This window comes from Henckelia pumila, chromosome 3, assembly GCF_033568475.1.
Source record: "Henckelia pumila isolate YLH828 chromosome 3, ASM3356847v2, whole genome shotgun sequence".
Lineage (NCBI taxonomy): Eukaryota > Viridiplantae > Streptophyta > Magnoliopsida > Lamiales > Gesneriaceae > Henckelia > Henckelia pumila.
The window spans coordinates 118,708,224-118,721,482 of NC_133122.1; the positions used below are offsets into that span (position 1 = coordinate 118,708,224).

At 40.5% G+C, this 13,259-nt stretch overlaps 1 protein-coding gene across 1 annotated transcript; it reads left to right on the plus strand.

Annotated features, from left to right (window-relative positions):
* Positions 1 to 788: 788 nt before the first annotated feature.
* On the plus strand, positions 789 to 10,918 carry LOC140889379 (uncharacterized). Its single transcript, XM_073297093.1, has 4 exons — positions 789 to 1,893; positions 2,038 to 2,447; positions 3,074 to 3,436; positions 10,481 to 10,918. The coding sequence occupies exons 1-4, from the start codon at positions 789 to 791 to the stop codon at positions 10,916 to 10,918; spliced, it is 2,316 nt and encodes a 771-aa protein (XP_073153194.1).
* Positions 10,919 to 13,259: the final 2,341 nt, after the last annotated feature.

The window sequence follows — 13,259 nt, forward strand, 5'->3', positions numbered from 1 at the left end:
CCAAAGAACGAATGTTATGAGGCTTACTGTCATATGCTTGTTGATCAACAAGAAAAGGATGAATGTGCCCATTATGACGGTTGCCACAATTTCGCATAATTCGTCACCAAATGATGAGTTTATGTTATGTTATGTTACGTTTAAATGATATTTGAAATCTCACGATTTTTAATTCATATACTTGCTGAGTCTTTAGACTCACTATACTTGAATGGTGCAGGTAATGAAGATGACATTTATGCATATGTCGACGAGTTCAATGTCGGGCATGAAGAAGAGCAAGGAGTCGGACCGGCGGGCAATGCATGAGTGCGTTATGTGATGAGTGTGTTGCAGTTATGAGTGTGTTGTGTGATGAGTGTGCTATGTATTGAGTCATTTGAAACTTTATGAGGTATTTTAATGTTGAAAACAAGTTTAATAAATTTTAAGGTTTGGATTTGGTTTGTAAACTATTCTGAAATGTTTTAAGTAAAGTTTGATGTATGCATACATCTATTGAAATTTTTTTATTCCGCTTAAAATTTAGGTCATGTTAGTCGAGTAATGTTTTCATAGGTTAAGGACGTTACAGTTTGGTATCAGAGAAGTTCGCTCTGGGTTTTCTTGAAACATTCATGCATACTCGCCACGACTCCAATGCTCCGTCTTCATGTCTGTAAGTTATGATGTTTATTCGATTATGTGTATGATAATGCGATGAGATATTGTATGCATGTTATATGTTAAAGTATATTTACGTATTGAATCGTGACTGAGCGGTGTGGATAATATTGGACTTTAGGACTATGGCATCACGTAGGGGAAATAACACCAACGCCAACGTAAATGCCACTAACAACAACCATAGTGATTGCGGGCCAGATAGTGAGAACAATCAAAACAACCAGTTTTTGACGGGATTAACTGCTCTAATTCAAGAGCAAAGCCGTGCTCAGGGAGCTCAAATTCAACAGTTGCTTCAAGCCCAGACAGCTAATGCCGGAAATAACCATCCTGCAGCTAATCAAAACTCTATCTACAAAAGGTTCTTAGAGTTGGGACCACCTGAGTTCAAAGGAGAGACTGATCCTTTGATTGCGGAACAATGGTTCCAAGCTATGGAGACTGCTTTTGAATTCATGCAGATCACGGATGCGGATAGATTGAGATGTGCTACCTATATGTTCCACGATGACGCTCGTGTTTGGTGGAATGGAGCCAAAGCAGCGTTGAACCTAACCACCCTTACATGGAATGGATTCAAGGATGTGTTCTACGGCAAATATTTCACAGTGAGCACCCGAACCAGGTTGGCTAGAGAGTTTTTGGAGATCCGTCAAGGAAACATGTCAATTGCGGAGTATGTAAAGAAGTTTGAAAGGGGAAAATACTTTGTACCGATGATTTCTGGTGATCCTGCTGAAGAGTTGAAACACTTTACAGAAGGGTTGAATGCTTTCATCAGAAAGGATGTTAGACTAAGTGGAGCGAAAAATTACAAAGAAGCGGTAGATCAGGCCATGCTTTCCGAAAAGGACAGAAACGATATTATCAGAGAGTCACAGGCAAAGAGATCTAACTATCAGGGCCGAGACCAACAAGGAAATTCTAGCAGAAAGAGGCCGTACCAAGCCCCTCCCCAACACCGACCGTACCAACAACAACAGCCTCGACCTCAAGGGCAGAAACAGTTGGCTCTACCAGCACCAAAACCGGCAAGTGCACCAACAGCTTGTCAAAAATGTGGAAAACTTCATTCAGGCCAATGTATGATGGGAACTGGTGTATGTTACTTGTGCAAACAACCAAGACATTTTGCGAAGGAATGTCCCCAACAAAGAGGACCGGTCAAAGGCCGAGTGTTTGCCATGACTCATGAGCAAGTGGACACAAACTCAGCCATCGTTACAGGTATGATTAATGTTTCCAGTATTCTTGCTCATATATTAATTGATACTGGAGCTACACATTCATTCATATCTGTTGAATTTGTTAATAAATCGGGTTTGGTACCGGATAAGTCAATTTTGGGGTTTAGTATATCTTTGCCTTCAGGGGAAGAATTGAGTAGTGATTTGATTATCAGAGGCTGCAGTATACAGATTCAAGGTCATGAGTTGTATGCTGATCTTATTATCCTCAAAATGTCGGACTTTGACGTGATATTTTGTATGGATTGGTTGTCTTGTTACGAGGCTACCATAGACTATAAACGAAGGACGGTTTCTTTGAAAAATAAGAATGGAGAACCGTTTCTATTCCATGCCACACCAAAAAATAATTCATCTCTTTTAATTTCAGTGGGTAAGGCATGGCAACTGTTGAGTAAAGGATGTGCAGGTTTTCTTGCAAGTGTTACTTGCAACCAAGAATTTCCTCGACCGAAACTTAAAGACGTCGAGGTAGTGAGAGATTTCTCAGAAGTATTTCCTGATGATATTGCAGGATTACCTCCAGCTAGGGAGGTAGAATTTGGGATTGAATTAATTCCCAAAACTCAACCAGTTTCCAAAGCACCATACAGGTTAGCACCGACTGAAATGAAGGAATTGAAGGAGCAACTACAAGAGCTACTCAATAAAGGCTTCATTAGACCGAGTGTATCGCTTTGGGGTGCACCGGTATTGTTTGTAAAAAAAAAAAAGATGGGTCTATGAGACTGTGCATCGATTATAGAGAGCTGAAGCGAGTAACAGTGAAAAACAAATACCCACTGCCTAGGATAGATGATTTGTTTGATCAGTTACAAGGGGCAGTAGTGTTCTCCAAGATTGATTTGAGATCAGGTTACCACCAATTGAAGGTGAAAGATGAAGATATTCATAAAACGGATTTTTGGACTCGTTATGGCCACTACGAGTTCTTAGTCATGCCGTTTGGAGTTACAAATGCACCGGCAGTATTTATGGATCTTATGAACAGAGTGTTCCAGCCTTTCTTAGATTAGTTTGTCATAGTATTCATAGATGACATACTAATTTACTCTCGTAGTTTGGATGAGCATCGTCAGCATCTAACTACATTCTTGCAGATTCTGAAAGAAAAACAATTGTTTGCTAAGTTCAGTAAGTGTGAATTTTGGCTAGAACAGATTGCATTTTTGGGTCACATAGTTTCGGCAAAGGGAATAGAGGTTGATCCAGCAAAGATAGAAGCAATTAAAAATTGGGTTACTCTAAAGAATGCTATAGAGATACGGAGTTTCTTGGGATTAGCGGGTTACTATAGGAGATTCATTCAGGATTTCTCCAAGATAGCTCTGCCACTGACGTCATTAACTCGCAAAAGTGTGAAATTTGAATGGTCTGATCAGAGTGAGAAAAGCTTTCTGGAGTTGAAGGAGAAGTTGATGACAGCACCAGTGCTAGCCATACCGAAAGGCATCGGTCGATTCGTAATTTATACAGATGCTTCCAAGTATGGATTAGGGGCTGTTTTGATGCAAGATGGAAAGGTAATAGCATATGCTTCACGATAGCTAAAGATTCATGAAAAGAAATACCCTACCCATGATCTCAAATTGGCAGCAGTTGTATTCGCACTGAAACTATGGAGACATTACCTTTATGGTGAGAAGTGCCAGATTTTCACCGATCATAAGAGTTTGAAGTACTTTTTCACCCAAAAGGAGTTGAACATGAGGCAGAGAAGATGGCTCGAATTGGTGAAAGATTGTGATTGTGATATTAGAGTTGGAGTACTATTTAAGGCTCGAATTACATTCATTTCTTGCCAATTCCGAATTCTCTCCTTCGCCCTCGTGGTCCTATTTAAGGCTTTGGGTACTCTTATTTTAGAGTTGGAGTATGATATTTGTTTTAGTATAGTCAGACAGTATCTGACATAATAGCGGAGCAGTGCTCGTGTTGTAGAGCCGTGTTCGAGGCTGTTGATTCGCAGCAGGGGAGTGCCCTAGTTGCGGGATAGTCGCCATCAGTGGGCTGACGATGGACGTAGTTATAGCTATGGTCTCCTTAAATTATTTAGGAGTATGCAATAGCTTAGTTAAGGCTTTTAGCGCTTATTGAATGATGAATGGGTATTTGCATTGTAGACTTGATGATAGGCTTGGAACCTAGAGTGGGACTACTAGGACTGCCTTAGAAAGGTACGTAAGTACTGACTGCGATTGCCAGCGGATATGCATGCTTATATGTTGCATTTATGTGTTTGCATGTTATTATTGTTATGCGGCATGCGCATATCATCTTGTGCCTGTACATCTGTATATCTTTCGAGATGAGCCAGTTAGGGTTGCTCAGCCCTGTTAGGACGTTTGATATCGAGTACCCTTAGGTACTGATACCTCGAGGACTCCGCGGTCCGCGTCCGAGATTCGGGAATGAGTGGTCGCACACAGTGGTTAGCTACCCCGATGTGACGAGCTTATATCATAGGCGCCAGTTTGAGCAGTTTGTATACAGTTATCCCAGATATGGATACCCGGTCATTTGCATGCATCATATTTGTATGTTTATCCGTGCTTTCGTATTGAGCTTAGAACTCACGTCCAGTATTTTCTGTGTATCTGGATACCCTATTCGATGGGGCAGGTATAGGTTCAGGATTGAGCACTAGGAGTCTGGAGTAGCCAGTGACCTTGAAGACAGCAGGATTAGCTGTAGGTTTTATTTAAGTAATTCGATTGGGTTGTAAAAATCGAGTTTGATTAGCCGGTTGTATTCTGCCGGTCTACTTGTATTTAGTCTTCCGCAGCAATTTGATTTAATGCATGCTCAATTATGCTCTTAACTCTGATTAGGTAGTGGATACGGGTAGGGTCGCTACATTTATGGTATCAGAGCACTGCATGCAAGGGACTTAGGAAATTGATAATAAGACTTCTTGATTATCCTTGTAGGATTGATTGAGGCTAGCGAAAGAAGATTTGGTTCTTCATTGCCAAGTTTGCGGCAGAAGTTTTTATTATAAGGAATGCAACAGTGAACACCAGTAGTAGCATATCGATAGATAGACTGACTGTTGTGGACGGTTTATCATTCGATGCATTGGGATGTTGATCGAAGAACATATGGATTCCAGCCAGGGAATACTGGAAGAGAAGATCGGTTATATCGCGTCAGATACCTCTGAGGGCTTTTGGAATGAATGGTGTTTAGAAATCCATGTGGTTCCAGTCCTTGAAGATTCTCCACTCGTAGTTGGAGAGATTGTCAGATAGACCTTCACCAGAAAATGCCTTGAGTGCCTAAAGCATGACAGGTTTCGAGAGTGAGGTCTTTAACCTCGTGCAGAACATGGTTTTGCCGGTATGCTTGTATCGATGCTTTTGGTAGGCATACGGAAAACTTCATGTTCAAAAGCATGATTTAGATACAAGAAGAACGCTGATGGTAGATCGTGAGCAGAAGGAGTCGACTGACATGCACTGACGCAGAGCATAGCTGGTTAGCTATCACGTGCCATTTCTCCAGAGCTCTTCGCTGGAGGACATGTAGAGAGACTTGGACGAAAGTATGCTTGTATCGATGCGTGTGTCGATTGAAAGCTTCATGCTCAAGGAGTGAAGACAAGTTCGACGATTTTAAATACTGTATTGATGTATTTGTAAACAGTATTTCAGTTGTAATGAATCATCAGAATTTGGTTGTATCAGTTCAAGTTATTGGATGTACATTTTGTTGTATTTTGAATACTGTATGTATTACATGGGATTGTAATAAAGGAAATTGTACATAACTTGAAGTAATGATACATGTTTTACTTATTCAAAGATTCGTGTTTGATTACAAGTAATTTTACTAAGTTTGGCTTGGAATTAGTTGACTAAACAACTAGGATAGCTCATGGATTTTGAGTAAGTCAACGGTAACAGATTGACATGGGGTTAGTCTAGGTGTCTTCCTAGGGCTGACCTAATTAGTCGTTTGACTGAGTTAGTGCCATTGATGAGGTAATTCATCTGGGAGCATGAAAATATCGATCTTGTTTGGAATTTTGAGTTTTTGTTCTAAGTTGTTTCCTTAGGACAGTAGTCTGATTGACCTGCATAGGTTGAGACTTCGTGATGATGGGATTTCATCGGGATACCAAGTCGGGTATATGCCGAGAGTTGTGGACTAGGACCATGACTAGACATGATGGAGCGCGACCCTATGCCAGTGTTACTCTGGGAGTCTTTCGTACTTCAGAGAATGCCTGGAAGCCTTCGTGCTTCAGGATTTGGCGGTGGGAAGGCTACTTAGTCTAGAGTTTTGGTAACAGTCACGACGGGGTATGACATTGGATTGGATGCCTGGTTAGGTGTCAGCGGTTTAGATATCGTCTGACTGTCGTCAGAGATATTGGTTTGCAGTTTTGTCACAAGGACCAGTCTTGGAGGGATTTTCCTTGACGAGTACGTACTCTGAACAGATAGTTTTAGTCTATTGGATACTGCTAGACTAGTGGATCTAGTCGGGGTTTGGATGCTCTTGTGATAGGGGCTATTCAGGAGTTTTGGTTTGTGAAATTCCTGAAACATTTGACTCGGAGATGAGTAGTTTTCAGCATTAATGGTTTCCTTCAGTGATAGATTATATCCGATGCTAAGGATTGTACATGACTATTTGAGGCGTGAGGATAGCGTGATTTATGCCAGTGTACACCTGGTGGTGATTTCAGGTGGGACACCGCGGCAAGTAACCTCAGTCTCGATTTGTTGCAGTCTTAGCAAAAGATATAGTTATCAGGAGCAAGTTTAGCGACAGTTGGTAGTGAGTCAGTATCGATGCGAGATTGGTACTGGTGACTGCTAATAGCTATTGTCTGACTTTGTCAGAGATAGGTGAGTTGAATCAGCTGTGATTCTTTTGATTCTAAGTATTTGGGATATGCGGACGTATGGCCGTGAGATCATGATTATTGATCGAGCCATGTGAGATTTCAAATGACCAAGACCTGGCGGATGGTTGCCATAATTTGGTTGATACTGACAATTTGTGTGATAGTCACAACTTATCGACGAGGTCGATTGGTTGAGCAGATCAGTAATTAAGATATCATGAATCGAGAGATACTTTGGACGATACTATAAGCCGTCGTGCTTATGAGTTTGGATCCTTTAAGTAAATGTCTCGAAACAGTAAGAGAATTATTTGCATTCAGGATTCTCGGGTGGTTGAGATTTTTGGAGTGCAGTCGTTTGGACTTTCAAGTTCGATAGATCACGGGAGGTGATTGCATGTTTTGACTTTGGTAAGTCATGGCTAGTTTGATAAATCGGGTAAAGTTATCAGTGGTAAGAGAAGACATAATTGATCTGAACATTGCTTGGTATTAGCAATGGTTGACCCAGTTTTGGAAATAGAATTGTTCCATGCTATTGGATTACAGTTTTGGGAACTCTTAGCCGAATACTTTTTTAGGCATTTCCAGCAGTTTTCTCGGAGGATTTTCGTTAAATTGTGATTCGACGAGTGTTGCGTAATTCAATGAGCATTAGTAGGCCGATATCAGTTGTTTGTTCGTGGGATGATACGACAGCTGAGACTGTGTTCGGAGTCTAGTGAGATTGTTGTCGGTGATTTCCCAGTACGTTCTGATGTGCTATGCCATTGAGGTGTTGGGATCGACCGAGATCTATCGGGTAAATTCGTTGGTGTACCGCATGTGTCATGGATTGCGCGAAGGGTTGAGGTGAACTAGTTTTGTTCATCTTGGTAGCAAGTCAAGTGTGACTTGGGATTGTTATCTATGGTTGGATAACCAGTGTTGCGAATTCAATTGATATCTCGAGTGACGAGATAGTGGTGATCTTTAATCTAGACTACTAATGTTGTAGATGTTGCGGTCCCATCTATGTGTTCAGCATTACAGCGGTGACATTCTTTGAGAATATTAGTCAGCATCGAAGAAAATAAATACGGAATGTAAGTCTGTCGATGCTAGGAACTTTCGGGATTGATTGTTATCTGTGGCAGGACGTCAAGTGGGAATTGATTGGTTAACACTTGCGGTTACCTCTGGGATTTGATGTCAGTGTTAGACCAGTGGAGATACAGGTTGGTTGTATCTGGCCTTCTCGTTAGTACGAACTGATTCTAGCAAGAGGGATAGTCGGTATCAAGTGGTATACTTGACGAGGAACTATCACTGCTAAGGTTCGTAGGAACAGTGGGTATTCGAAGAAAAGTCGAGAGCACTCTATTGATCGTAAGGCTCGGTTATACATCCAAAAGATCGTTCTACTTCATGGATGCCGAGCACTGCTTTCAGTTTAAATACTGCTTTCAGTTTAAATACTGAATATCATCCAGAGACAGATGTTCAGATGTAGAGCACTATCCACACCTTGGAGGACATGTTTTGGGCGTGTACTATGGATTTTTGGTTCAGTTTAGCCAGATTAGTTGTCATTGATTAAGTTCGCATACGACAATAGGTACCATCATAGCATTGGGAGGACACCTGTTGAGGCATTGTACGGGCGACTTGTCATACTCCATTCTTCTAGAAAGAAGTGGGGGAGACAGTATTTCTGAGAATGTCACTTTTTCATAAGATTCTCAGATTTAGTCTTAAAGGCAAGTTGTCTCCCAGGTTTATCGGTCCGTTTGAGATCTTGGAGAACATTGGCGATTTCGCTTATAGACTAGCTTTGCCACCGCATCTTTCCAGTATTCACGACGTGTTCCACGTATCACTGTTGCGACGGCATGTGGCGGATGAGTCTCATATTCTGCAGCGGTCTGAGGTTCAAGTGAGCAAGGATTTGACCTATGTTGAGAAACCTATTAGTATCCTGGATCATAAGAATAAGGTTTTACGGAACAAAGTCATTCCTTTGGTTTTAGTTCAGTGGCAGCGCCGAGGCACTGAGGAAGCTACTTGGGAGCTTGAAGAAAGGATGCGTGAAGACCATCCTGAGTTGTTTTGATTTCAGTTTTGAGTTGTATTTGGTTGTAACGTTTGATTTGAATAAGGAATGTTTCTGTACCTTGTATTGCATTCGGTACTTAAGATCTATTTTCGAGGACGAAATATCTTAAGTGGGGGAGAATGTAGTACCCCGTAACCGAAATTGGTAATTAAAAGATTAATTATGTTAATTAAACTAATTTGGTATCTGAAGGATCGGAAGCTCCGAAGGTGAGATCGAAAGCTCCGATGCAGGATCGGAAGCTCCGATCGATATTACGTCATGCATGACGTATGGCAGGATCGGAAACTCTGATCGGGATCGGAAGCTCTGATCGCCCTATCCGAAGTCAACCAGTGAGATTTTGACATGTGGCAGATAAGGATGTTCGGAAGCTCTGATGGCAGGATCGGACGTTCTGATCAAGGATCGGAAGTTCCGATCGAGGATCGGAGGTTCCGATCGATGCCTATAAATATAAGGTTCGAGGCATTCATTTCTTGCCAATTCCGAATTCTCTCCTTCGCCCTCGTGGTCCTATTTAAGGCTTTGGGTACTCTTATTTTAGAGTTGGAGTAGGATATTTGTTTTAGTATAGTTAGATAGTGTCTGACATAATAGCGGAGCAGTGCTTGTGTTGTAGAGCCGTGTTCGAGGCTGTGGATTCGCAGCAGGGGAGTGCCCTAGTTGCGGGATAGTCGCCATCAGTGGGCTGACGACGGACGCAGGTATAGCTATGGTCTCCTTAAATTATTTATGAGTATGCAATAGCTTAGTTAAGGCTTTTAGCGCTTATTGAATGATGCATGGGTATTTGCATTGTAGACTTGATGATAGGCTTGGAACCTAGAGTGGGACTATTAGGACTGCCTTAGAAAGGTACATAAGTACTGACTGTGATTGCCAGCGGATATGCATGCTTATATGTTGCATTTATGTGTTTGCATGTTATTATTGTTATGCGGCATGTGCATATCATCTTGTGCCTGTACATCTGTATATCTTTCAAGATGAGCCAGTTAGGGTTGCTCAGCCCTGTTAGGATGTTTGATATCGAGTACCCTTAGGTACTGATACCTCGAGGACTTCGTGGTCTGCGTCCGGGATTCGAGAATGAGTGGTCGCACACAGTGGTTAGCTACCTCGATGTGACGAGCTTATATCCCAGGCGCCAGTTTGAGCAGTTTGTATACAGTTATCCCAAATATGGATACCCGGTCATTTGCATGCATCATATTTGTATGTTTATCCGTGCTTTCGTATTGAGCTTAGAGCTCACGTCTAGTATTTTCTGTGTATCTGGATACCCTATTCGATGGGGCAGGTATAGGTGCAAGATTGAGCACCAGGAGCCTGGAGTAGCCAGTGACCTTGAAGACAGCAGGATTAGCTGTAGGTTTTATTTAAGTAATTCGATTGGGTTGTAAAAATCGAGTTTGATTAGCCGGTTGTATTCTGCTGGTCTACTTGTATTTAGTCTTCCGCAGCAATTTGATTTAATGCATGCTCAATTATGCTCTTAACTCTGATTAGGTAGTGGATCCGGGTAGGGTCGCTACATTACAGATGCTATACTGGTGGCCAGGTATGAAGAAAGACATCGTTAAGTTTGTTAACGAATGTTTTACATGTCAACAGGTGAAAGTTGAACATCAAAGGCCAGTAGGACTTTTGAAACCATTACCCTTTCCTACAATGAAATGGGAAGATGTCACTATGGACTTCGTTGCTGGATTGCCAATTGCACCACGGAGAATGAATTCAATATGGGTAATAGTTGACAGATTGACAAAGTTAGCTCATTTCCTACCCATCAAAAACAACTTCTTGATGAATCAATATGCAGTGTTATATATTCGAGAAATAGTCAGATTGCATGGAGTTCCAGCAAGGATAGTCTCTGACAGAGATCCCAGGTTTACTTCGAACTTTTGGAAGAGTTTACATCATGGTTTGGGAATGAAATTGGCCTTCAGTACTGCTTTTCATCCACAAACAGATGGACAATCTGAACGAGTAATTCAAATACTGGAGGATTTACTCAGGACTTGCATGATTGACTTCGGAGGAAATTAGGAATCGAAGTTACCTTTAGTGGAGTTCACCTACAACAATAGTTATCAAGATACTATTGGAATGGCTCCTTATGTGGCTTTGTATGGAAGAAAGTGTAGGACTCCTCTACATTGGGATGAGATTGGAGAGAGAGCTATGTTGGGACTAAAAATAATGCAACAGACAGTTGATTTGATAGCAAAAATTAGAGACAGGATGTTGACAGCACAGAGCCATCAGAAAAGCTATGCCGATCGGAGACGTAGGGAATTGGAGTTCCAGGTAGGTGATCACGTGTTCTTGAAGGTGTCACCTTGGAAAGGGGTCTTGAGATTTGGGAAGAAATGGAAGCTGAACCCGAGATATATAGGGCCTTTTGAGATCCTAGACAAGATTGGAACAAGAGCTTACCGAATAGCATTGCCTCCAAGTCTGGAAGGAGTACATAATGTCTTCCATGTCTCGATGTTGAGAAAGTATATCTCAAATCCTTCGCACGTCATTCTCCATGAACCAGTTCAATGGACGCCCGACTTGTCTTATGAGGAGGTACCTATTCAAATATTGGATAGGTAAGTCCGGAAGTTGAGGAACAAAGAAATCAAGATGGTAAAAATTTTGTGGCGAAATCAATTGGTAGAAGAAGCTACTTGGGAAACCAAACAGGATATGCGTAGTCGATACCCAAAACTTTTTGGTAAGTCGAATTTCGAGGACGAAATTTTTTTAAGGAGGGTAGAGTTGTAAGGTCCGATTCCACTAAACTTGCTCACGATGATTTTAAAATAATTTTTAAATGATTTTATGCTTTAAATTGTTTATGTTATCATTTAATGATTATGATTTCATGATTATGTTTATTTATGTTTAACAATTTCGATTAAGTAAATTATTTCAGGTTGAGTTTGATTCTGGACTCGCGGGACGAGGCTAACCTATGAACGAAGTGTTAGAACTTATTTTCACGAGTATTTTAAGTATAATACTGATATACTTTGAATAAACAAGTTGGGAGATAGTATTTTTATCAGTCGAGTCAAGGAAGAGTGGTAGACTACATTTTAATTATTCACGACGACGCGAATTAAGTGTTGAAAGGAACACTCTTCTACCACGATCCCCACTTCATTATGAGTTTGTCTCCCAATAATTCCTCTCCTTCATGTCTATCTTATTCTTTTTTCTTTTTCTTTTCATCCTTATTCTCTGATTCTTCCCGGAGCACAACACGGTTCCTTCAATAAATTTCGAAGTTAAACTCCAATCTTGCTCCTCTTCATGGTTAGTTCGTCTTCGAAAATCCGGATCATCTTAACCTCAATTCAAGGCAAGTTTTTAAAGCTTTTGAAACCACCATTCAAGGTATAATTATGTTAATATGAAATTATGTATGTTGAAGTATATATGCATGATTTTTTATAATTTCAAGAGCATGAAATTATGATGTTATGAAATCGTGAAACGTAAACCGTTCTCGACGAGTTCTTGAAGTATGGGTTGAGAAATTCTTGATAAATAATGTGTTGATGGATTATTAGGGATTAGAATTGAAAAAGAAAAGATTTTGAAATTATGTGTTGAATTAGAAGTTTTGAGTTAGTTTGAGTTAAAGTTTTGAATTATTACATGTGTTGGGTTGTTCCGGATTAGCAATGCTCGTCACAATTTTGAGGATTAATACTAGTGTACTAATCCAAATGAGATGAGGCTTACTTTATTTGAAAGCTAGTTTAAATGTCTATATCTTTCATTTTTGAGTTTTGTCAAAATCATTTTGAAAGATTGGTCAAAAATGCCCCGACGTGTGTCAAATGTTTTGAATTTTTGGCAGTGACACATCTCTGGAGAATGAGCATAACTTTTTACTGAAAACTCCAATTGAAGTGATGTGTTCGGCATTAGCAAGCCAAGAACAAGAGCTACAACTCTCATGTTTACCACTTTTTCCAAATTACGACTGTAAAATAGAGTTTAAGAACAAACAAGCAGACCCATTAGCAGAGCATGCGCGCCCGGGCCTAAAGGTGGTGCCCCCGCGCATGGCCTTCTGATTTGAAGTTTTTTTTATGTTATTTTAGGTTCCTAAATTCATGATTATGATCTTTAAAGTATTATAAAGTATATTTAAGAGTTTGTATGCAAAATGTTTCAAGTTTTAAGGTCAAGAACGGAAAAGAACGACTTACGTAGATCGATTACGTTATGTGATGCATGTACATGTCTAAGTTTCATTCATGAAACCTATGTTCAATATGAAAGTATGATTTTTATCATCTATGACATGCATGAAGTAATTGAGTAAAGTTTTATGTTCATGAAATGAAAGTTATGATGAAAGTTATGATGGAATTTACGATGAAAC